This window comes from Panulirus ornatus, chromosome 53, assembly GCF_036320965.1.
Source record: "Panulirus ornatus isolate Po-2019 chromosome 53, ASM3632096v1, whole genome shotgun sequence".
Taxonomy (NCBI): Eukaryota; Metazoa; Arthropoda; class Malacostraca; order Decapoda; family Palinuridae; genus Panulirus; species Panulirus ornatus.
In genome coordinates this window covers 8,484,242-8,510,522 of record NC_092276.1, presented here as the reverse complement: position 1 = coordinate 8,510,522, position 26,281 = coordinate 8,484,242, and the positions used below count along the sequence as shown (strand labels likewise).

The 26,281-nt window shown below is 48.8% G+C and overlaps 2 protein-coding genes across 9 annotated transcripts in view; one reads left to right on the top strand and one right to left on the bottom strand.

Moving 5' to 3' along the window:
• atl (atlastin GTPase) overlaps positions 1-26,281 on the bottom strand; it is a 281,407-nt gene that overhangs the window by 72,774 nt on the left and 182,352 nt on the right. The window lies entirely within an intron of this gene.
• Positions 2,624-24,824, top strand: LOC139765220 (protein O-linked-mannose beta-1,2-N-acetylglucosaminyltransferase 1-like). 3 transcript variants are annotated; one of them, XM_071692537.1, is made up of 4 exons: positions 17,778-19,166; positions 19,421-19,510; positions 21,236-21,413; positions 21,830-24,824. In XM_071692537.1, the coding sequence occupies exons 1-4, from the start codon at positions 19,081-19,083 to the stop codon at positions 23,450-23,452; spliced, it is 1,977 nt and encodes a 658-aa protein (XP_071548638.1). In that variant the 5' UTR covers positions 17,778-19,080; the 3' UTR covers positions 23,453-24,824. The 3 variants fall into 3 exon arrangements, with proteins under 3 accessions (XP_071548636.1, XP_071548637.1, XP_071548638.1); XM_071692535.1 differs by lacking the exons at positions 17,778-19,166; positions 19,421-19,510; positions 21,236-21,413 and adding an exon at positions 2,624-4,314 and having other exon boundaries at positions 21,830-24,822; XM_071692536.1 differs by lacking the exons at positions 17,778-19,166; positions 19,421-19,510; positions 21,236-21,413; positions 21,830-24,824 and adding exons at positions 2,642-4,314; positions 4,678-7,971.

Sequence of the window (26,281 nt, the reverse complement as noted above, 5' to 3'; positions counted from 1 at the left end):
ATATATATATATATATATCAAACAGTGATATCAAGCGTAGCATTGTTGAATCTAGACCCGTAAGCTTCATAGTAAATTCCCCATTGGTGAGATGGAAGACCCTCCCTCAGCAGACGCTAACTCGCACTCACGTTCAGCAAATTGGTAAGAAAAGAAAAGAAAAAAAAAATATCGCAACTCAACACCCCAACAGGCAAGAAGAGAGAGAGACGAGGTGCATCATACCCTCAGTTCACGTCCTCGGTCTCGTACATCATAATACAGCAGCAGATGACGCACAGGACTGGCTCCCCGGGGAGATGGACTGCTCCCAGGGGAGATGCATAGGAGATGTGCAGAGTGCCGTCAAATGGACGGAGAGGAGTAGGGTCTTGCCGAGGAAATCCCCCCCCCCCCCCCCCCCCCCTCTCTCTCTCTCTCTCTCTCTCTCTCTCTCTCTCTCTCTCTCTCTCTCTCTCTCACTCCACGGACGCCCCCTGCTCCTTCCTCCGACATGAGTGCAGCCTACAGGAGGCCCCCACCCGATAAAAAGGGGGCCCCGCCCCTCTCAACCCTCCTCCTGATGTGTTCGTGCCACACGACTCAAAAGCCACAACAATCAGGCTCCTCCCATCACACACACACACACACACACACACACACACACACACACACACACACACACACACATTTAGACATCCCGGCCTGAGCTTCCGAGGCTCTCTCTTCTGTTCCTGTTCCTATTCTGTACTGTTTCTGTTCTGTTCCTGTTCTGTTCCTGTTCCTATTTTGTTCTGTTCCTGTTCCTATTCTGTACTGCTTCTGTTCTGTTCCTGTTGTTCCTGTTCCTATTTTGTTCTGTTCCTGTGCCTATTCTGTACTGTTTCTGTTCTGTTCCTGTTCTGTTCCTGTTCCTATTTTGTTCTGTTCCTGTTCCTATTCTGTACTGTTTCTGTTCTGTTCCTGTTCTGTTCCTGTTCCTATTTTGTTCTGTTCCTGTTCCTATTTTGTTCTGTTCCTGTTCCTATTCTGTTCTGTTCCTGTTCCTATTCTGTTCTGTTCCTGTTCCTATTCTGTTCTGTTCCTGTTCCTATTTTGTTCTGTTCCTGTTCCTATTCTGTTCTGTTCCTGTTCCTATTCTGTTCTGTTCCTATTCTGTTCTGTTCCTGTTCCTATTACTATTCTGTTCCTGTTCCTATTCTGTTCCTGTTCTGTTCTGCTCCTGTTCCTATTCTGTTCTGTTCCTGTTCCTATTACTATTCTGTTCTGTTCCTGTTCCTATATTCTGTTCTGTTCCTGTGACGACACAGGGACAAGGGGGTTTCCATCCCTCCCAATCCCCAGCTCCGCCCGCCCGTGCGAGTCGTCTCTTATGACACGCACGAGGCACGTAATCTCTCGCTCCCTCAAACACAAGCATAAAGGACACCTGGGACTGAGGATGATGAACGCGTGAACTACATGTTGTCACAATATGGAACGTGAGAGAGAGAGAGAGAGAGAGAGAGAGAGAGAGAGAGAGAGAGAGAGAGAGAGAGAGAGAGAGAGAGAGAGAGAGAGAGAGAGAGAGAGAGAGTCTATGTTTGTGGACTGTGTCCCCGCAACCGAAGGGCCATTAAAGAAAGGACAGCAACTTGGGTCAAGGATGCGCACGTGACAGCCAATGCGGTGCTGACGCGCAAGGTCGCTCTGTGTTGACCCGTGGCAACCAACTCACAGAAGACGAAGAAGAGGAAGAAGAAGAGGAGGAGGAAGATGAAGAAAGAAGAGGAAGAAGAAGAAGAGGAAGAAGAAAGAAGAAGAGGAGGAGGAGGAGGAGGAGGAGGAGGAGGAGGAGGAGAAGAAGAAGAAGAAGAAGAAGAAGAAGAAGAAGAAGAAGAAGAAGAAGAAGAAGAAGAAGAAGAAGAGGAGGAGGAGGAAGAACAAGTTGATGTTTTCTTCAAATCTTTCTCCAAAAACCTACATCTTCCTAATGCCAACCTATGTTCATATTTCGAGAACATATATACCATCATTAACATTATGATACAGTATATCTTAGTATCAAAGGATTTAAGTCCAATAATATGGTTATCATACAGAGTCTAACGGAAGGTTGTAAATCCCACTTGCTTACCAGGTGGAGGCGCCCGTGCCTTCAAAAAACAAAAAACAAAAAAACAGGAAAATGAAACACGGTAAGTTCCCAAGTGCACTTTCGTGTAATGATCACATCGTCAGGGGAGATCATTACACGAAAGTGCACTTATAAACTTAGTGTTTCATTTTCCTGTGGTTTTATCACGCACACCACTGTGATCTCTTGCAATATATATATATATATATATATATATATATATATATATATATATATATATATATATATATATATATATATATATATACATATATATATATATATATATATATATATATATATATATATATATATATATATATATATATATACATATATATATATATATATATATATATATATATATATATATATATATATATATATATATATATATATGATACTACCGGACTCCACCTGCTCAGGGTTACACCGCTAGTAAAAAGGCACCTTTGGCGAGGCTTCATCGCCCGGAATACAATCTCATCAGAGAACTTATCACTCCTATGGAGTCTACATTTCCCTGCAACTGGAAGGTGTGCAGCCTTTACAAAGTTTCGGGTCAGCACCAGGACTCCTTCGCAGTGAGTGGTGTCTTGGCGTAACTACATTTGTGACCATAGGGCAAGGTCCGGTGCTGGGAGAGAGAGGTAAGACTCCAGGACTCCTTCGCTGTGAGTGGTGTCTTGGCGTAACTACATTTGTGACCATAGGGCAAGGTCCGGTGCTGGGAGAGAGAGGTAAGACTCCAAGTTCAATGTGATAAACCTTCTGAGTATTACCAGTAAGGTCCTTGCGATACGGTTCCTAGAGGGATGTCCCGACCATCCAAGTATACACATTGGGATCCTTTGGGAGGGATGTCCCAACCCTCTAAGTATAGACATTGGGATCCTTTGGGAGGGATATCCCAACCATCTAAGTATAGACATTGGGATCCTTTGGGAGGGATGTCCCAACCATCTAAGTATAGACATTGGGATCCTTTGGGAGGGATGTCCCAACCCTGTAAATACAGACACCGTCATCCAACGTGAGGGATGTCTCAACCCTGGAAGTACAGAGCCTACGATCCCTGAGGAGGGATTTCCCAACCCTCCAAGTATAGACGCTATAATCCTAAGGGAAAACATAGAATGCCCCACATCAGCGAGGTTCGCCCGCGACGGCCAACATAACTCAGTGAGTTTTCCTCAAGTGAGTGAGGGGCGGCGCGGGGGCGGTGAGGAGGGTGTGGGCAGAGAGGTCGGTCGGTCGCCACGTAGAACACAGACCAACAGTAATAACAGCCAATACTTTCCTCCCTCCACCAGGGTACGGGTCCTCAGTATTGACACATCCACGTGCCTCCCTCACCCCTCCAGTCTCTCGCTGCATCCATGGCTGCACTCCCCCTACATCTCCCTCGCTTTATTGTCTCACATCTCTCACATAAGTGGTCAGATTCCTAAGTGTGAATACGTGCAACGTGCTCCAAGTAACAGTGTGAAGTGTAAGACATGTTTCCACAGTATGGATGGAAGTTAACTACCGCATAACAACTCAAAGAGGAGATAGTGAATTTGTGGAAACATGACCTCCTGCATGACAGTAATCTTAAGAGATCATGACTCACATAAGGCTGTCATGAGGATCTGGAGGAGTGAGGTGTTGTCATGAGACAGTGTAGGATCGCCTGGCGTCAAGGCAGCCACAGTCATCGTATTGACGGTACAAACACCACGAGTGTTGTCATGACACGAGCACAGCCCCGCCACTTGTGGCGCTATCGTAGGTCAAGTCCCGGCCGTGTTGTGTGGCTGATGCTGTCTACAATATGCTCACTCTGTTCGCTAACTGTACTGCCGAGTGTAAACTGCTTCTCTCCCAGGAGCAGCAACTCCAGCTCTTCGCCCAGCAGTAGCAGCAGCAGCTCTTCTCCCAGCAGTAGCAGCAGCAGCTCTTCCCCCAGCAGCAGTAGCAGCAGAGTCTCCCCCAGCGGCAGCGGCATGATCGGGGTGAGGGTGTGGTCCAGCTTCAGCGGGTGGGGCGTCACAGTGGAGGGCGGGTGTCGTCACCATCACCATATCCTCTCCTGCAACAACACTACTACATCTCCCGCTGATGTGGCCAGCCTGGGTGTGGCTCTGCCCAGGAACGAGGACCAACAACCCCACCAGGAGGAGGGCATCACCCTCACCGTACTCAACCAGCGCCAACCCACCGTCATCTTCAACAAGGTACACTGTGCTACTGTATAGTCTGATAAACGCAAGGTATCCTGTATACTTTATTGAGCAAAGAAGGTGCGCACAAATAAATCCTTTAGCTCTGTCGTGTAACAGATCTCACACTCCGAGGCAAACAAAAGTTATGACAATGTGGATAACTATCATTACAGTTAGAAATGTACTTAAACAGCTATAAAAAAAAAAAAGGCACTGAATCTTCCTCTACCAAGCAGGTGGCAAACATTTAGTCTATTGTCTGTGCAGGTGTTTCCGCTGGTGCAGTAATGAGCCAACTAACAATGAATGTTCTTTGTGCAGGTGTTCCCACTGGGGCAGTACTGAGCCCACTAACAATGTTTATTCTCTGTGCAGGTGTTCCCACTGGGGCAGTACTGGGCCCACTGGGCAGATCTTGAGTGGCACTTGTCACGCGTGGCAGCGGGACGCATCGTGGTCATGACGGTGGCAGTGTCTGGCACTGTAGGTCTTCGTCACGCTGCCCACCAACTTGCCCAACTTGGCTCACTCTTCGCCCTCCACCTCACGCCCTTGGCACACTGGACATGGGTCTTTGTCAAGGGCGGACGCACCATCTCCGAGACGACCGTCATCCAAGGCCACGCCCCACACCACGCCCACCTCATCCTTCCTCTCTCACTCCTGCCAATACCTTCTGACAACAACAGTTACCTACAACACCAACGATGGCAGTACTGCGCCGCCCACGGTGCCATGGGCGGTCTCTGCGACGAGTACAGTTCTGACCCACTAAGTGGGCCCACTGCTGGGCCCGTGGTCCACCAAGCGGCCCTGGCCGGGGTGCCCGTAGTGGTCACGGCAGGCAACAGATACCAGTATCTCTACCACACCCTCACCACCCTCCTGGCGGCACCAGGGGCGCAACACGACAACCTCCTGGTCGTCCTGGGCGACGCCCCACCAGCCACCACACAACTCCTCCGTCTCATCAACGTCAACTTCACCACACTTCCCGTCCACGGCCGAGACAACAACAAGCTCTTCCGTTACTACCGCAGCGTCTTCCACCTCGTCGCCCACACCTTCCCCGACGCCCCCGCCGTTATACTCCTCGACGAGGACGTCCAAGTCTCCCCCGACTTCTTCTCGTTCATGAGCCAGACGCTCTGGCTCCTCCACGCCGACCCTACGCTGTACTGCATCAACGCTCACTCCATCACGGGATTCTCCGATAGGGCATTCAATCCGTCCCGCGTGTTTCGTGGCGACCTGCAGGTGCAGTGGGGATACGCGGTCACGTTGGAATTCGTCCGTGAGGCTCTGTCCCTGTGGCCAGAAGACGAGCATGACACGGAGATTATTATATACGACTTCTGGCTCTACAAACACGTCAGACGGGGGAGAGAGTGCGTTTATCCCGAGGTGGGTCGCGCCCTTCATTACGGCCAAGGGACGAACGGCGACGCCCTGACGGCTGAGAGGGCCTTCCTGGACAAAGCCTTGGTGCACGAGGCTGGCGGAGTGCCTCTGGTGGGAGTGGAGCGGCTCCAGCAAGATGCCTGGCGTCAGGAGCTGACCCGCAACATCACCGGGGCAAGAGCGTTACGGGGCAACCCCTGCACCAGGGACTTCCTGCCCACGCACGACACAGAGCCGCGCTACGTCTTCTTCTACCGTCTGGACGCCACGGGGGAGGGCGGGCCGGACGTGACCCAGTCCTTCGACCTGCTGACGTGCGTGGGCGGATGGGGCCTGTCTGACCAGGGGCAGCACGAGGGCGTCAGCATCGTCCCCCTCTCCAGCCACACGACTCTCTACCTGGTGGGGGTGCCGTACTCATCATACTCCCACCTCCGGCCGATGGGAATCCCACTCTGGGACATCAACACGATCCCGGAGGAGGAGTTCCTCATCGTGGACGATCAAGAGATCAACCAGCATAAATTCAACCCCATCGTGGCGAACAAAAACATGACGACAGAAAACCTCATGAACATTCTATCCACATCTTGACGAATTTCCATTTCGGGCCGATTTATATTCCCCTTATAGACACACAGGTATCTAAATATATACACATTATAAACTACCGGTCCTTTCATTCATCTCACCCCTACGAAACATGACCAGCTGAATCTATGATGCAATACGCAACATCGTGACCAACAACAAGCCACATCGTGACCCATGATTAAACGTATTGTTACCCGGGTCATGATGGGCCGGATGGGAACAGACCAACGGATCACCTCCCACCCCTTACCCCTCACCATTCACCAAGCCCACACCTCCCAGGCGACACAGGAAAAATTCCCGATACGATGTTTTCTCTGTGTGTGTGTGTGTGTGTGTGTGTATGTGTGTGTGTGTGTGTTCCCGGGCTCCGCCTGCAAGACGCTACACCGCCAATGGAGAGTCCTCTTTGCCGAAGCTGTCTCACTGGGAGCACAGAAGAAGAACTACCCACCCCAAGAACTTCCGCCACGGAGGAGTCCACATGTCCCTACTACTGTGAGTTAGCGCGGGCTTGGCCCGCCAGGAGCCTTTGGAAGAGACGTCCTCGGTCAAAATGACAGAAAACTGAGGAGCCCACGGAGCCGCATATGACCCGAAGACTCGTCAGTCGTTCGCACCCGCGCCCTGCACTCCAGCAACACAGAATGGATGCTGTCACCGTCACATGGGAGACTTAAATGCCTTTCATCGAAGCCACGTTGGTTGGAAACGTAGAAAAAGAACTGTTTCATGAGGATGGTCGGGGATTGGGGGGGTGGGGTGGGGGGGAATCATCAATGTGACCTGCACAAATGTTTGTTGATCCGACACTTCAGAGTGGAAAGGGTTACAAGGAAGAGATGGAAGGGAACATTTTGTCTATACGAGGAGAGGTGGTGGAGGAGGTGTAATATGTCTCAACCTTCGCGTTTATTGAGTGGTGGTGGTGTGTTAGCAGACCCTTGATGTGTTTACTGAGTGAGGGGCTGTGGTAAGTGCCACAATGATGGGAGAACATATTATGATCGACGGTTGTATAACAGGAGGAGAACAATGGAAGACAAAGCCATTCCTCTCTAGGCCTCGTAGGCTGAAGTACGACCAGTTAGAAATCTTATTAGAGAATACCTTAACGTGGGATGCGCCACTGAATCACAACGCGAATACAAGGGGGAGAGAGAGAGAGAGAGAGAGAGAGAGAGAGAGAGAGAGAGAGAGAGAGAGAGAGACGAAGTCGGGTGGTGGAATGTATATCATGGTCGAATGAGGACGATGGGTTGAGAGAAATGACGAGTACCTTGGGCACCACATTTCATATGGAAGTGGTCGCAGATTGGCAGGCAGGTGAGTGTGGTGCGTGGAGGGAAGCAGTGAGGAGGACAGGTGGGTGGCGCGTGAAGGGAAGCAGTGAGGACAGATGGGTGGCGCGTGAAGGGAAGCAGTGAGGAGGGCAGGTGGGTGGCGCGTGAAGGGAAGCAGTGAGGAGGACAGGTGGGTGGCGCGTGAAGGCAAGCAGTGAGGAGGACAGGTGGGTGCAGCAGCAGTAGTGCCGCTGCCTGATGTGTGACGGAGAAGTGGTGATCAACTGGGGCAGGACGGTACGACCCTTGGCCATAATGGCCTACCGCTTGACCCCAACAAAGCTTAAGGGTCGGCCATGGCATCATAGCCAAAGAAAAAAAAACAAAGGTCGTGCTTCAAGGACGTACCGCAGAGCTCATGGAGGGGGTCGTACCGACGTGTTCGAGGGGTCGTAAAGTCGTGGTCATGGGGTCCTCCCTAAAGGGCTCTTGCTCAAGGGGATGGAATCATAGTGCTAGAGGGGTCGTACCGACATGCTCAAGGGGTAGGATCGTCATGGTCCAGGGGTCGTGACGTCGTGCTCAAGGGGGTCGACCCATCATGGTCCAGGGGTCGTGACGTCGTGCTCAAGGGGTCGACCCGTCATGGTCCAGGGGTCGTGACGTCGTGCTCAAGGGGTCGAGCCATCATGGCCCAGGGGTCGTAGGGTCAATGTTCCAGCCATTGTGGCACCAGCGCGCCACGCGGGCAGAGTTACCACCAAGACTCGAGCGAGGAGATACAGTACAGTTAGCCACCCCGGGTGAGGGAACGATCCCAGGCCCGGCCACCGCACGTTCCTCTCTCTCTCTCTCTCTCTCTCTCTCTCTCTCTCTCTCTCTCTCTCTCTCTCTCTCTCTCTCTCTCTCTCTCTCTAATATTCTTTTCCTTCCACTGCTTATAAGAAGACTACATCTTTTCTTTTTTCAGTAGTGTACGGTCTGTGTGTGGATGTAACACTCTCTCTCTCTCTCTCTCTCTCTCTCTCTCTCTCTCTCTCTCTCTCCACACACACACACACACACACACACACACACACACACACACACAAGATGAGCGGGAGGGGCTGGGCCGGATCATTCGTCACCCTGGGGACACCACACACCCTCACTACCCAGCCAGCTCCACCACACAAGCAAGAGGAGGACACTCCATCCCCCCCGCGCCCTACACACACACACCCTGCCTTACCTCTATATCTCCCCTACAATTATCTCAACCTACCTACATCCTCGGAGGAGACGATGGAACACCGTGGTGCTAAGGGGAGGCCGCCACGTCAAGCAGCTTAACGGAGCGCTGACGTCGGGTATATTCGCCCAGGGGCGGCGCCCTCAGGCAACACGGTCCACGGGGAGAGTACAAATATACCCGATCGAATACCTAAAAGAGCTCAGAACCAATGCTACTTAAGCACTTCTCTGCGTACGCCACTTAAGCACTTCTCTACACACGCCACTTAAGCATTGCTTCTCTACACACGCCATTTAAGTACTACCTCTCTATACACGCCACTTAAGCAGTATCTCTCTACACACGCCACTTAAGTAGTATCTCTCTACACACGCCACTTCAGCAGTGCCTCTCTACACACGCCACTTAAGCATTACTCCTCTACACACGCCACTTCAGCAGTGCCTCTCTACACACGCCACTTCAGCAGTACCTTTTTACACACGCCGGGAACATTGCTGACACTTTGAGCATCTTGTCCAAGAAAGCAACGTGCTCCCATGATTGATGGCATTATAAACATAAGACTTTCAGACTCAAGAAAGAGAGAATTGACGAGGTTCTTCCACTCTGGAAACGACGTAATCACACACCCATTACATGACGCCTGCTTGTGGAAAGCCAGGTTACACCAGTCTACACTGTAATGCAGGCGACATGGTCCACTGTTACGTCTTCTGGGCTGAACAGTGTGGAAACACAGTGTTACACGAGTCAGCTAATGACCTGCTGGTCACGTCTTAATGAGGTGATTACCTCCATTGTTGCCACCTGTCACGGATGACGATGGTGTGTGTGTGTGTGTGTGCGTGTGAGAGAGAGAGAGAGAGAGAGAGAGAGAGAGAGAGAGAGAGAGAGAGAGAGAGAGAGAGAGAGAGAGAGAGAGAGAGAGAGATGGTAAATTGGTGGAGCAGATCAACGACCTTTGGGACAGCTGTTCGCCCAGCCAGACCTCCCCCTCTCCTCTCCCAACCCACGAGCCAACAGGAAACACTCTCGTGGCAACGCCACCGTCCGCGTCACGTGACGCGCAACACAAACTGTATCAACCCCTCCCAACACTAGACATAGCCAGTGCAACACTGCCATGAACACTACATACTTACCCAGTACAACTCACTGTACCAACACTAGACATACCCAGTACAACACAACACTACCCGGTACAACACAACACTGCCCCAGTACAACACAACACTACCCAGTACAACACAACACTACCCAGTACAACACAACACTGCCCCAGTACAACACAACACTACCCGGTACAACACAACACTACCCGGTACAACACAACACTGCCCCAGTACAACACAACACTACCCAGTACAACACAACACTGACCCAGTACAACAGAACACTACCCGGTACAACACAACACTGCCCCAGTACAACACAACACTACCCAGTACAACACAACACTACCCAGTACAACACAACACTGCCCCAGTACAACACAACACTACCCAGTACAACACAACACTACCCAGTACAACACAACACTGCCCCAGTACAACACAACACTACCCGGTACAACACAACACTACCCGGTACAACACAACACTGCCCCAGTACAACACAACACTACCCAGTACAACACAACACTGACCCAGTACAACAGAACACTACCCGGTACAACACAACACTACCCAGTACAACACAACACTACCCAGTACAACACAACACTACCCGGTACAACACAACACTACCCAGTACAACACAACACTACCCAGTACAACACAACACTGCCCCAGTACAACACAACACTACCCAGTACAACACAACACTGCCCCAGTACAACACAACACTGCCCCAGTACAACACAACACTACCCAGTACAACACAACACTACCCAGTACAACACAACACTGCCCCAGTACAACACAACACTACCCGGTACAACACAACACTGCCCCAGTACAACACAACACTACCCAGTACAACACAACACTGCCCGGTACAACACAACACTACCCAGTACAACACAACACTACCCAGTACAACACAACACTGCCCCAGTACAACACAACACTACCCAGTACAACACAACACTACCCGGTACAACACAACACTACCCAGTACAACACAACACTACCCAGTACAACACAACACTGCCCCAGTACAACAGAACACTACCCGGTACAACACAACACTGCCCCAGTACAACACAACACTACCCAGTACAACACAACACTACCCAGTACAACACAACACTACCCAGTACAACACAACAGTACAACACAACACTGCCCCAGTACAACACAACACTGCCCAGTACAACACAACACTGCCCCAGTACAACACAACACTGCCCCAGTACAACACAACACTACCCAGTACAACACAACAGTACAACACAACACTACCCAGTACAACACAACACTGCCCCAGTACAACACAACACTACCCAGTACAACACAACACTACCCAGTACAACACAACAGTACAACACAACACTGACCCAGTACATACTCACCCGTACAGTCCCGTCACTAACACAGTGATCACAGAACCACCACACTCACCTGCAATAGAAAGACCAAACTTTAAAAACATCATCAATCAAGAAGAAATATCTAATTACATATATAAACTAGAAGCATAGTGTAATGAAATATGTAACGAGGCAAATATATACATAAACAAGAAAGAAATATAAGTCAGTTGATATACAACGAAGAGACGTAGCTAGGACGCCGTTTGGTAAACAAGTGATTGTCCAACACAATCACTTGCTTAACAAATAGCGTCCTAGCTACGTCTCTTCGTTGTATATCAATTGACTGATGATGTGATTATCACACGAACGCGCACTTGGGAACTTATGGTGTTTCATTTTCCCCGTGGACTCACAAGAATATACTTGATCACGCGCAAAATTGTGATACTTTCCAATATATCTTTTTCTTTTTTCTTTTAAACTATTCGCCATTTCCCGCGTTAGCGAGGTAGCGTTAAGAACAGAGGACTGGGCCTTTGTGGAATATCCTCACCTGGCCCCCCCTCTGTTCCGTCTTTTGGAAAATTAAGAAAAAACGAGAGAGGAGGATTTCCAGCCCCCCCGCTCCCTCCCCTTTTAGTCGCCTTCTACGACACGCAGGGAATACGTGGGAAGTATTCTTAATCCCCTATCCCCCTATATATATATATATATATATATATATATATATATATATATATATTGTCTTTAATGAAAAAAAAATTCGTACAATCTGCCATATGTATTTTGGATTCTGTGGATATATACCTGCTGAGAACTCTACCACATATATGTATTATCCCCCTGTGGATTCCACCATGCACCTGTTTAGCTTCGATGGAATTCCACCCATGAGTCGGGTGGATGGGTGGGCAGCGAGCAGGGGTCCTACGCAACGTGAGGCACCGTGAGGGAGGAGGGAGGCAACAGGCCAGTCTGGTGGTGGTGGTGGTGGTGTGGTACATAGGTAGGTAGGCAGGCAGGCAGGAAGGTGTGGCTGGGTACGGCCACCTCACCTCTCACAGTTTCCAGCACCACACACACACACACACACACGGAACTAATTTCCTAACTGGTGTCCATCCTAGCCCTCACATTCACCTCCACTATTAGTATACCTCAAAAACACGCGAGTCAGTCTGGTGGCTTGTAATGCCTCCCTTAACCCATGACATGTGCGATGGTAAATAACGTTACTAATCTTACAACCTTCACCACAAACGCTAGGTTTCATATACCCTTATCTTCTACACAACTGTTGTCACTGTCTATACCAGAGTACTGACCTGGTCACATATACAACTGTCCTTACAAGTGTAAGTGTGCACTGCCTTGGTCAAACATGCAACTGTACTTACATACTTGAGTATGCCTTGCCTGGTCTTCCACACAAGTGTATATCTGCCCTGATCTTCCACGCATCTGTCCTCACAAGTGTAAGTATGTATTGCCCTGGTCACACACACACACACACACACACTTCCACACATTTGTCCTCACAAGTGTATGTATTGCCCTGGTCACACACACACACACACACACACACACACACACACACACACACACACATCCTTACCCTACAAGATCGTGAGATCTGATAGTGCCATGGGTCCACAACACCACCGAAGTACAGAGTCACCAGTTCCTGTGTACTGTACATCAGATAACGTACGTGACTTATGGCTGAACCCGGGGTACAGGCTGGGGGAGTTGTGAGCCGTCACCAACACCGGCAGTAGGAGGAGGAAGATGAGCCAGAGGTTGAGGTGACGTGGGCCGAGATGGGTCCGTACCTTCCCATTCAACCTATTACGATACTCAAGAACACATTCTCATTCACCACGTCAACCTCTGCGCCGCTCAAACACCCTCCCATTCACCATGTCAACCTGCGCTGTTCAAACACACTCCCATTCACCACGTCGACCTGCGCTGCTCAAACACACTCCCATTCACCACGTCAACCTGCGCTGCTCAAACACACTCCCATTCACAACGTCAACCTGCGCTGTTCAAACACACTCCCATTCACCAAGTCGACCTGCGCAGCTCAAACACCCTCCCATTCACCACGTCAACCTGCGCTGCACCCTTCCATTCACCACGTCAACCTGCGCTGTTCAAACACCCTCCCATTCACCAAGTCAACCTACGAACGTTAACATCACCTATCACGCCCTCCGCCACATCAATTCCGTCACCATTCTAGTGAGATCACTTTCATTCTTCTTTCACCAGCGTACATGGTATGGTGTGAGCAAGACATGACAGCCACCACTGGACGTGAGTGAGTACGGATCTCTCTCTCTCTCTCTCTCTCTCTCTCTCTCTCTCTCTCTATATATATATATATATATATATATATATATATATATATATATATATATATATATATATATATATATATTTATATTTATTTATTATACTTTGTCGCTGTCTCCCGCGTTAGCGAGGTAGCGCAAGGAAACAGACGAAAGAAATGGCCCAACCCCCCCCCCCATACACATGTATATACATACGTCCACACACGCAAATATACATACCTACACAGCTTTCCATGGTTTACCCCAGACGCTTCACATGCCTTGATTCAATCCACTGACAGCACGTCAACCCCGGTATACCACAACGCTCCAATTCACTCTATTCCTTGCCCTCCTTTCACCCTCCTGCATGTTCAGGCCCCGATCACACAAAATCTTTTTCACTCCATCTTTCCATCTCCAATTTGGTCTCCCTCTTCTCGTTCCCTCCACCTCCGACACATATATCCTCTTGGTCAATCTTTCCTCACTCATTCTCTCCATGTGCCCAAACCACTTCAAAACACCCTCTTCTGCTCTCTCAACCACGCTCTTTTTATTTCCACACATCTCTCTTACCCTTACGTTACTCACTCGATCAAACCACCTCACACCACACATTGTCCTCAAACATCTCATTTCCAGCACATCCATCCTCCTGCGCACAACTCTATCCATAGCCCACGCCTCGCAACCATACAACATTGTTGGAACCACTATTCCTTCAAACATACCCATTTTTGCTTTCCGAGATAATGTTCTCGACTTCCACACATTCTTCAAGGCCCCCAGAATTTTCGCCCCCTCCCCCACCCTATGATCCACTTCCGCTTCCATGGTTCCATCCGCTGCCAGATCCACTCCCAGATATCTAAAACACTTCACTTCCTCCAGTTTTGCTCCATTCAAACTCACCTCCCAATTGACTTGACCCTCAACCCTACTGTACCTAATAACCTTGCTCTTATTCACATTTACTCTTAACTTTCTTCTTTCACACACTTTACCAAACTCAGTCACCAGCTTCTGCAGTTTCTCACATGAATCAGCCACCAGCGCTGTATCATCAGCGAACAACAACTGACTCACTTCCCAAGCTCTCTCATCCCCAACAGACTTCATACTTGCCCCTCTTTCCAAAACTCTTGCATTTACCTCCCTAACAACCCCATCCATAAACAAATTAAACAACCATGGAGACATCACACACCCCTGCCGCAAACCTACATTCACTGAGAACCAATCACTTTCCTCTCTTCCTACACGTACACATGCCTTACATCCTCGATAAAAACTTTTCACTGCTTCTATCAACTTTCCTCCCACACCATATATTCTTAATACCTTCCACAGAGCATCTCTATCAACTCTATCATATGCCTTCTCCAGATCCATAAATGCTACATACAAATCCATTTGCTTTTCTAAGTATTTCTCACATACATTCTTCAAAGCAAACACCTGATCCACACATCCTCTACCACTTCTGAAACCACACTGCTCTTCCCCAATCTGATGCTCTGTACATGCCTTCACCCTCTCAATCAATACCCTCCCATATAATTTACCAGGAATACTCAACAAACTTATACCTCTGTAATTTGAGCACTCACTCTTATCCCCTTTGCCTTTGTACAATGGCACTATGCACGCATTCCGCCAATCCTCAGGCACCTCACCATGAGTCATACATACATTAAATAACCTTACCAACCAGTCAACAATACAGTCACCCCTTTTTTTTTATAAATTCCACTGCAATACCATCCAAACCTGCTGCCTTGCCGGCTTTCATCTTCCGCAAAGCTTTCACTACCTCTTCTCTGTTTACCAAATCATTTTCCCTAACCCTCTCACTTTGCACACCACCTCGACCAAAACACCCTATATCTGCCACTCTATCATCAAACACATTCAACAAACCTTCAAAATACTCACTCCATCTCCTTCTCACATCACCACTACTTGTTATCACCTCCCCATTTGCGCCCTTCACTGAAGTTCCCATTTGCTCCCTTGTCTTACGCACTTTATTTACCTCCTTCCAGAACATCTTTTTATTCTCCCTAAAATTTAATGATACTCTCTCACCCCAACTCTCATTTGCCCTTTTTTTCACCTCTTGCACCTTTCTCTTGACCTCCTGTCTCTTTCTTTTATACATCTCCCACTCAATTGCATTTTTTCCCTGCAAAAATCGTCCAAATGCCTCTCTCTTCTCTTTCACTAATACTCTTACTTCTTCATCCCACCACTCACTACCCTTTCTAATCAACCCACCTCCCACTCTTCTCATGCCACAAGCATCTTTTGCGCAATCCATCACTGATTCCCTAAATACATCCCATTCCTCCCCCACTCCCCTTACTTCCATTGTTCTCACCTTTTTCCATTCTGTACTCAGTCTCTCCTGGTACTTCCTCACACAGGTCTCCTTCCCAAGCTCACTTACTCTCACCACCCTCTTCACCCCAACATTCACTCTTCTTTTCTGAAAACCCATACAAATCTTCACGTTAGCCTCCACAAGATAATATATATATATATATATATATATATATATATATATATATATATATATATATATATATATATATATATATATCCCCTGACGTTGTGATCGTTACACGAAAGTGCACTTGGGAAGTTATCGTGTTTCATTTTCCTTGTGGTTATCAGTAAATACAAGATCACACGCACCACTGTGACCTACTGCAATATATATATATATATATATATATATATATATATATATATATATATATATATATATATATATATATATATATATATGATTACACAACAATCCTTTTACATATGATATCCAAGACGATCGATAACAGACTCATTTAAATACAACAACAGAATAAGAAACACAAACTGACAACCGTCGCTTAACTGTTCGATTACGATAAGTTACGTTACGTTACCTTACCTTACAGTTTACGTTACGTTACCTTACCTTACAGTTTACGTTACGTTACCTTACGTTACCTTACCGTTTACGTTCCGTTGTTACCTTACCGTTTACGTTACGTTACCTTACCTTACCGTTTACGTTACGTTACCTTACCGTTTACGTTACGTTACCTTACCTTACCGTTTACGTTACGTTACCTTACCGTTTACGTTAAGTTACGTTACCTTACCTTACCGTTTACGTTACGTTACGTACTGACTGTATGGTCAACTAACAGCAAAGACGAAAGAGACAAACAGAACGAAAGACACAGTAAAAAAAAAAAAAAAAAAATATGGCCGCCGTTCGATATCGTAACTTAGCAATAGGTAATGTGTCCAATCAGGCTGTGGCTGCCTGCCCAAACGCACCGTCAGTGAGGACGGGAGTCGAACTGGAGTCCTTCCGTCTATGAGGCGAACGACTCGACCAGCTACACTATGGAACTGGGGCGCTACTTCACGAACGGCGTGGTACACAAGTGGTGTACCGTGTACCGTATACGCCACAAGCCTGTTATCAAGCGGTACGACCCTTTAGCAAGACGGTACCGACTCTTGAGGTACAATGGTCTTTAGGGTCACCACAACTCAAGGGTCGTACCACTTTGCACAAGGGTGCACCGTCGTGCTCAGGGGCGTACCGTTGTGCTCAGGGGTGCACAGTCGTGCTCAAGGGCGTACCGTTGTGCTCAGGGGTGCCCCGTCGTGCTCAAGGGCGTACCGTTGTGCTCAAGGGTGCACCGTCGTGCTCAAGGGCGTACCGCTGTGACCCGGGGCCATGCCGTCGTGCTCAGCGGGTTTAGGGTACAAGGCGAATAAGGAAGGCTACGAAAGCAAAGGGTAGTGGTATACCCTGCCACGGACGTGTATGGCCAACCACGGACACGTCCGTGTGTGTGTGTGTGTGTGTGTGTGTGTGTGTGTGGCCAACAATGGACGACTGCGTAGTCAACCACGGACATGCGCGCGGCCAAAGAAGGACGCGTACGTGGCAATCCACGGACGTCTGCGGAGACATCCTCCTCATCACCCACGGACGTGCTTCTGTATAAGTGCCATCGAGCAGACCTCTCACGTCTGCCAGGCTCGGCTGTATAGGTGGCGCTGGTGTCGAACCAACCGGGAAAACCTGGCAAGAAATGCTACAGCCCACCTCACTTCACCCGCCCAACGTCCTGGTAGGTGGGTCCGCCGACCAGGGTCGAGCTACCTACCGGAGTAAACCACCCGACCAAGATAAGACTACATGAGTCAACTACCCGACCACCGTTGAGACTAAGTGAGTCAGTCAGCCAGCCGAACCAGCGTGAGACTATGTGAGTCAGCCAGCCGAACCAGAGTGAGACTACGTGAGTCAGCCAGCCGAACCAGCGTGAGACTCCTTGAGTCAGCCAACCAACCAGCGTGAGACTCCACGAGTCAGCCAACCAGCTAGCGTGAGACTCTACAAGTCAACCAGCGTGAGACTCCACGAGTCAGCCAACCAGCCAGCGTGAGACTCCACGAGTCAGCCAGCCGACCAGCGTGAGACTCCTTGAGTCAGCCAACCAACCAGCGTGAGACTCTACGAGTCAGCCAACCAACCAGCGTGAGACTCTACGAGTCAGCCAACCAGCCAGCGTGAGACTCTACAAGTCAGCCAACCAACCAGCGTGAGACTCCACGAGTCAGCCAACCAGCCAGCGTGAGACTCCACGAGTCAGCCAGCCGACCAGCGTGAGACTCCTTGAGTCAGCCAACCAACCAGCGTGAGACTCTACAAGTCAGCCAACCAACCAGCGTGAGACTCTACGAGTCAGCCAACCAACCAGCGCGAGACTCCTTGAGTCAGCCAACCAACCAGCGCGAGACTCCTTGAGTCAGCCAACCAACCAGCGTGAGACTCCTTGAGTCAGCCAACCAACCAGCGTGAGACTCTACGAGTCAGCCAGCCGACCAGCGTGGAGAAAACTCCCATAACGGTATAGACCCGTCGACATGTGAAGCGTAAGCCACAACATAGGAGGCTGTCAAGATGCCCATCTTAAAACTAAGCAGGCGTCGTGTACCGTACAGTAAAGTGTCGTGTACCGTACAGTAAAGAGTCGTGTACCGTACAGTAAAGTGTCGTGTACCGTACAGTAAAGTGTCGTGTACCGCACAGTAAAGTGTCATGTACCGTACAGTAAAGTGTCGTGTACCGTACAGTAAAGTGTCGTGTACCGTACAGTAAAGTGTCGTGTACCGTACAGTAAAGTGTCGTGTACCGTACAGTAAAGAGTCGTGTACCGTACAGTAAAGTGTCGTACCGTGGAGAAAAGCGTCGTACCGTACAGTAAAGTGTCGTGTACCGTACAGTAAAGTGTCGTAAAGTACAAGGTAATCACACACTCCAAGTGTACAATGAGACAGTACATAAGTAACAAGGTACGCGAGGGATCGCAACCTTGAAAGGCCTGCAGGCACCGTCTCTTATCATCAGCGGGAGCGCGAAGGCTGCGCGTTATGAGACGGTGGCTTTGGCTGTGGTGGCTGGCGTGCACCCAGGTGGTAGCGCCACACCACCGCACACCACCCACACCACACACGAGGTAACGCAATCTGTCCAGCAGTATAACACTACCTGTATCCCCGCAATGCCCCACTGAGCCAAATGCCTTCACGTCTCTATGAAATATGTGGAATATCTATCATTTGTCATTCTAACTCACACCGTTAGGGCAGGGTTAGAGGTGATTACACATTGTTAGATCGTTAGGTTGAATGTACAGGTCACGTGGTGGACCACTAGAAGGTGGTGATAATGATCCGTGATATTTTCTTCTTGTGGTGGGCGCGGTGGCAGCGAGGTGGGCGTGGCGGTGTGGTCCGGAGGGCGTGGTTGGGGGCTACAGGTGGAGTCATGTCCCCAGCAACCACACAAGAGCAACTCCAGGTAACCAACACGTTGCTGTCAGACATCCCATACTGCTACCACTGACGGAGTCATGTCCACCATCTCCAGACTCCTTTACTACCACTGTGAGTCATGTCCACCATCTCCACACTCCTTTACTACCACGTGTGAGTCATGTCCACCATCTCCACACTCCTTTACTACCACGTGTGAGTCATGTCCACCATCTCCAGACTCCTTTACTACCACGTGTGAGTCATGTCCACCATCTCCACACTCCTTTACTACCACGTGTGAGTCATGTCCACCATCTCCACACTCCTTTACTACCACGTGTGAGTCATGTCCACCATCTCCACACTCCTTTACTACCACGTGTGAGTCATGTCCACCATCTCCACACTCCTTTACTACCACGTGTGAGTCATGTCCACCACCTCCACACTCCTTTACTACCACGTGTGAGTCATGTCCACCATCTCCAGACCCCTTTACTACCACGTGTGAGTCATGTCCACCATCTCCACACTCCTTTACTACCACGTGTGAGACGTGTGAGTCATGTCCACCATCTCCACACTCCTTTACTACCACGTGTGAGTCATGTCCACCATCTCCACACTCCTTTACTACCACGTGTGAGTCATGTCCACCATCTCCAGACTCCTTTACTACCACGTGTGAGTCATGTCCATCATCTCGAATATCTTTCACCACACCTGATAAAACCCTTTACCATCTTATCCGAGTCAAGTCCTTCAACTCCTACAATCCTTTACTACCACGTCGGAGCCGTGTGTGCACCACCTGACCAAACCCTACCACACTCCCTCTCACACCACTCTCACGTCGAAGCCATGTGTGAACCACCTGACCAAACCCTACCACACTCCCTCTCACACCACTCTATCGTCGGAGCCGTGTGTGAACCACCTGACCAAACCCTACCACACTCCCTCTCACACCACTCTATCGTCGGAGCCGTGTGTGCAGCACCTGACCAAACCCTACCACACTCCCTCTCACACCACTCTATCGTCGGAGCCGTGTGTGCAGCACCTGACCAAACCCTACCACACTCCCTCTCACACTGGTAGGTATTATATCTTGCCAAAAAACGCAGCCCACTGCAGTAAGTCTCTTGAGAGCTGCGTCAGTAAGTAGCTTTAACACCAGCATACACGAGATGGTATACATTGAAACTGCAGTCACTTTGGCCAGAGAAGTACACGATAGAGTCCATAGTTTTTGTCATACTACAATGCTTATTTCTGAGAGATAATCTTTTTTTTTTTTTGAAGGTTTCAATCTTATATTGTAAGTACTCACTGGGTTTCTATCTTTTATTGAAAACACGTCTTTCAATGAAAATACTCCATGGGCTTTTATATTTTATCAAAAATACTCATTGGGCTTCTATATTTTATCAAAAATACTCACTGGGCATCTATATTTTATTGAAAATATTCTCTGGGCTTCTATCTTTTATTGAAAATATTCTCTGGGCTTCTATCTTTTGTTGAAAATATTCTCTGGGCTTCTATCTTTAATTGAAAATACTCTCTGGGCTTCTATCTTTTATTGAAAATATTCTCTGGGCTTCTATCTTTTGTTGAAAATATTCTCTGGGCTTCTATCTTTTATTGAAAATATTCACTGGGCTTCTATCTCTTATTGAAAATGCTCTCTGGCCTTCTACCTTTATATTCATATAATATTCAAATGATTCTGCAAGTATATCAAGTTCGTGGTGGCCATACCCAGGTGTGGCGGTGAGGTGAGAACAGAGGTCCTGAGTGAGGAGCGCTGGACACAGCCACAGGTATCAACCACGACCTCATCCCCACCAGACCCAGCCACTACTACAACCACTACCCCACCACAGCCAGGCATCACACTCTCTATACTGGACCAGCGTCGAGCATCGACCATCTTCCACAAGGTAACACAAAGCTAATGTCACAATGTACATAAGAGTCATACGTCTGGTGCTACAATACCATAGCAAGGTATCTTCTAATGAGACAGGGCAAATCATTGTCCTGCAGTATCTGGTTGCCATTCGCTATCTTCCATATAATTAATCTTGTTATCAGTAATATCTGATTGCTATGATAACAGACTTATTACGACAGTATGCGTATATGCTTTACCTCTCCACCAACAGAAATGTGGCTAACAATGTTTGTAGTCTGTGCAGGTGTTCCCACTAGGGCTGTATTGAACCAACTAACTGTCTCCTGTCTGTGCAGGTGTTTCTAGAGGCAGTATTGAACCCACTAACAATGAATGTTGTTTGTGCAGGTGTTCCCACTGGGGCAGTACTGAACCCACTAACAATGTTTATTCTCTGTGCAGGTGTTCCCACTGGGGCAGTACTGGGCCCACTGGGCAGACCTGGAGTGGCACTTGTCACGCGTGGCAGCGGGACGCATCGTGGTCATGACGGTAGCAGTGTCTGGCACTGTAGGTCTTCGTCACGCTGCCCACCAACTAGCCCAACTTGGCTCACTCTTCGCCCTCCACCTCACGCCCTTGGCACACTGGACATGGGTCTTTGTCAAGGGCGGACGCACCATCTCCGAGACGGCCGTCATCCAAGACCACGCCCCACACCACGCCCACCTTATCCTTCCACTCTCACTCCTGCCAACACCTTCTGACAACAACAGTTACCTACAACACCAACGATGGCAGTACTGCGCCGCCCACGGTGCCATGGGCGGCCTCTGCGACGAGTACAGTCCTGACCCACTACCTGGGCCCACTGCTGGGCCCGTGGTCCACCAAGCGGCCCTGGCCGGGGTGCCCGTAGTGGTCACGGCAGGCAACAGATACCAGTATCTCTACCACACCCTCACCACCCTCCTGGCGGCACCAGGGGCGCAACATGACAACCTCCTGGTCGTCCTGGGCGACGCCCCACCAGCCACCACACAACTCCTCCGTCTCATCAACGTCAACTTCACCACACTTCCCGTCCACGGCCGAGACAACAACAAGCTCTTCCGTTACTACCGCAGCGTCTTCCACCTCGTCGCCCACACCTTTCCCGACGCCCCCGCCGTTATACTCCTCGACGAGGACGTCCAAGTCTCCCCCGACTTCTTCTCCTTCATGAGCCAGACGCTCTGGCTCCTCCACGCCGACCCTACGCTGTACTGCATCAACGCTTACTCGGCTACTGGTTTTAACGGGATAGCACACGACCCACACACGGTACTTCGAGCGCGGGTGCAAGTAGAGTGGGGTTACGCTCTGTCACTTGAGTTCGTCAACGAAGTCGTCCGCATATGGCCGAAGGTCGCTTCCGAGGGCGACACCCTCTTCTATGACGAGTGGCTGTACAAGCACGGAAGTGGAGGCAGGGAGTGTGTATTCCCAGAGGTCACCAGGACGCTGCACTACGGCATAGGCGTGAACAGCGATGCCTGGAGCACGGAGGCCTACTTCCAATCCAAGCCTCTGGTAAGACGGCCTCACGTCCCCCTGGAGGACGTGGGACGCCTGCTCCTGCCGCAGTGGAAGGAACACTTCTCCAGCAGCATCAGGGACGCCACCCCGCTCACTGGCAACCCTTGCCGGAGGAACTTCGTCCCGCCCGTCCGCGCCGCCACCAACTTCGTCTTCTTCTACTCCATGCGCAAGAAACCTGACGGAGAGCCAGACTACAAGAATTTCTACTTCGCCGCCAAGTGTCTCAATGCCTGGGGGGTGTCGGAGCAAGGTCTCCACGAGAGGGTGCTGACGGTTCGAGTATCGCTGCTGGCCACAGTGTACCTGGTGGGCGCCCCTCATTCCCCGTACGCCCACCTCCGCCCACGGGGGATCACACCCTGGGACTATGACTCCGTCACTGACCAAGACGAAGACATCATTATCGAGAGAATCAAACAGCTCGAAATAGGGAACTATCGAATCGTGAACATCAACGTCACCAGCGATTACCTAATGGAAATCCTGTCACTCAAGTCATCTTAAGAACGCTAGTAATGTAATTAATGCATTGCTAACCTTCAAATGTAATTATTTCACACGTTATAGCTGGGACGGCACGGGCAACTGAGGCCCTAATCAAGGCTATCTCAATCACGCTACATATTCTATCGACCAACCCTGGGTTAACTGTGGACCGACTGCCGCAACCTGGAATCGACCCTATATGCGTTCGACCCTGTCGGGGACGCTAACCGCTACACCGCGCAGGTCCATGTGATTATTAAGGTTTGCCTCAAAACGTATATGTATATAATAAAACATTTCAATATACTGGAGCATTATTTACACTTACCAGAATATACGAAACATCACTTTCAAAGATGTTCAGCACAAGACTCATCTTTTACCTCCCACGTGAAGGATGGTACGACGCCTATGCATGTGCGTGCGACACTTGTGTACTACGGTATGACCCCTTGAACACGACGGTACGACCCCCAAGCGTGTGTGTACGACCCCTATGCAAGACGGTACAATACCTAAGCACGACGGTGCGACCCTTGAGCACGACGGTACGACCTTCGAACGTGGCAATACGACCCTTGAACTCGACGGTGCAACCCTGGAGCATGACGGTACGACCCTTGAGCATGACAGTGCGACCCTGGAACATGACGCTACGACCACTGAGCATGACTGTAAACCTTCAGTATGACGGTACGACCACTGAGCATGACTGTAAACCTTCAGTATGACGGTACGACCCATGGCGATGACGGTACAATCCTTGACTACGACGGTTAAAGACCCTCAGTCATGACACAGCCCGGCCATTGACCTGACTCTAGTGGGTTAGGTCAAAGGTCAAGCATCACAGGCTCGTGCCGTCGAACTCACGAGGTAGAAAAATGGACAGCGACGTAGTATCTGTGATGAATGATAACTTATCATCCTTCAACAAACGTTTCAATGGCTCAACGTTTGTGTCTGCCTTCGTGACTTCAACGTTTGTGTCTGCTTTAATGACTTCAACGTTAGCGTGTCTGCCTTCATGACTTCAACGTTTGTGTCTACCTTCATCTCTTCAACGTTTTCATTCACCTTCATTATTTCAATGTTGGTCATGGCCTTTATTACATCAACGTTTGTACCTGCATTCAATACATCAACGTTTGTACCTGCATTCAATACATCAACGTTTGTCCTTGTATTCATTACTTCAGCGTCTGTCCCTGCATTCAATACATCAACGTCTGTCGCTGCATTCATCACTACAGCGTCTGTCCCTGTCTTCATTACTTCAACGTTTGTCGCTGCATTCATTACTTCAACGTCTGTCCATGTCTTCAATACTTAAACGTTTGTTGCTGCATTCATTACTACAACGTCTGTCCCTGCATTCATTACTTCAAAGTCTGTCACTTCCTTCATTACTACAACGTCTGTCACTTCCTTCATTGCTAGCCACCTCTTCACATCCGCATAATACAGGAGGAGGAGACTTTCTGTCGTATAGAAACAGCTTGACCAAAGCACCAGGACTAAGTGATACGAGAACAACACTGGTGATGGCGGTGGTGATGGTGGTGGTGGTGATGGTAGAGGCGAGTGGCGAGGTGGAGCTACTTGGCTTCGAACCCGGGAAGGTTGAGCTGGGCGATGGTGGTGGCCAAGGGCGGCATCAGACAGTCACGAACTCATTCACAGGTTGACTTGTGAACCGTGAACGACGCGACGAGTCCACCAACACCACCAACTTCCACCACCCATCACCACCGTGTAGTCGTCACCAACACCACCAACTTCCACCACCCATCACCACCGTGCTGTCGTAACCAACACCATCAACACCACCACCCATCACCATCGTGTCGTTACCAACACCACCAACTTCCACCACCCATCACCATCGTGTCATCGTCACCAACACCACCAACTTCACCAGCCATCACCATCGTGACGTCGTCACCACCAACAACACCATCACCGCCGCCCAGGACACCTCCAACAGAGCCAGTATGACCACCATCCCCATACAACACCCAGCGTCCACACTCCATATACCAATACAGTAACATATAAGTTAACCATGTAATGTTATATTGGAAACCAAGACATAATGTTAACTTTCTTGGTAAATAAACCTTCTATATTATCATTATTATTATTATTATTATTATTATTATTATTATTATTATTATTATCATTATTATTATTATCATTACTATTATCATTATTATCATTATCAAAGGTTCTATTATGCTTTGTCGCTGTCTCCCGCGTTAGCGAGGTAGCGCAGGGAAACAGATGAAAGAATGGCCCAACCCATCACATAAAATGTATATAAATAAACGCCCACACACGCACATATAAATATCTATACATTTCAACGTATACATATACAGACATATACATATATACACATGTACATATTCATACATGCTGCCTTCATCCATTCCCGCCGCCACCCCGCCACACATGAAACTATTATTATTATTATCATTATTATTATTATTATTATCATTATTATTATTATTATTATTATCAAACATAATATTGAAAACCAGGATATAATGTCATTATACCACGTATAACTTTCTTGGAAAATAAACCTATTATCATTATAACAACAACAATAATAATAATAATAATAATAATAATAATAATAATAATAATAACAATAAAGTCCCTACCTACATCAGACCTTAAATGCAGACTAAACACACAAACGCAGACTCATCCTCAAATGGTTAACCCCACAACTTAGAGTCAACCAACAATTGGAAACCTGCGCTTAAATGTAAACCCACAATCACAGACAAACCCACGATCGACGTCACGAACCCCCGACAATACACACACGACAGTTTA

Excerpts from the sequence above, each read along its gene's own strand:
- LOC139765220 (XM_071692535.1), top strand. The coding sequence starts at position 3,751 with ATGAGACAGTGTAGGATCGCCTGGCGTCAAGGCAGCCACAGTCATCGT. Across the intron at positions 4,315-21,829 it reads CCACCGTCATCTTCAACAAG|GTGTTCCCACTGGGGCAGTA; the intron begins GTACACTGTGCT and ends TTCTCTGTGCAG.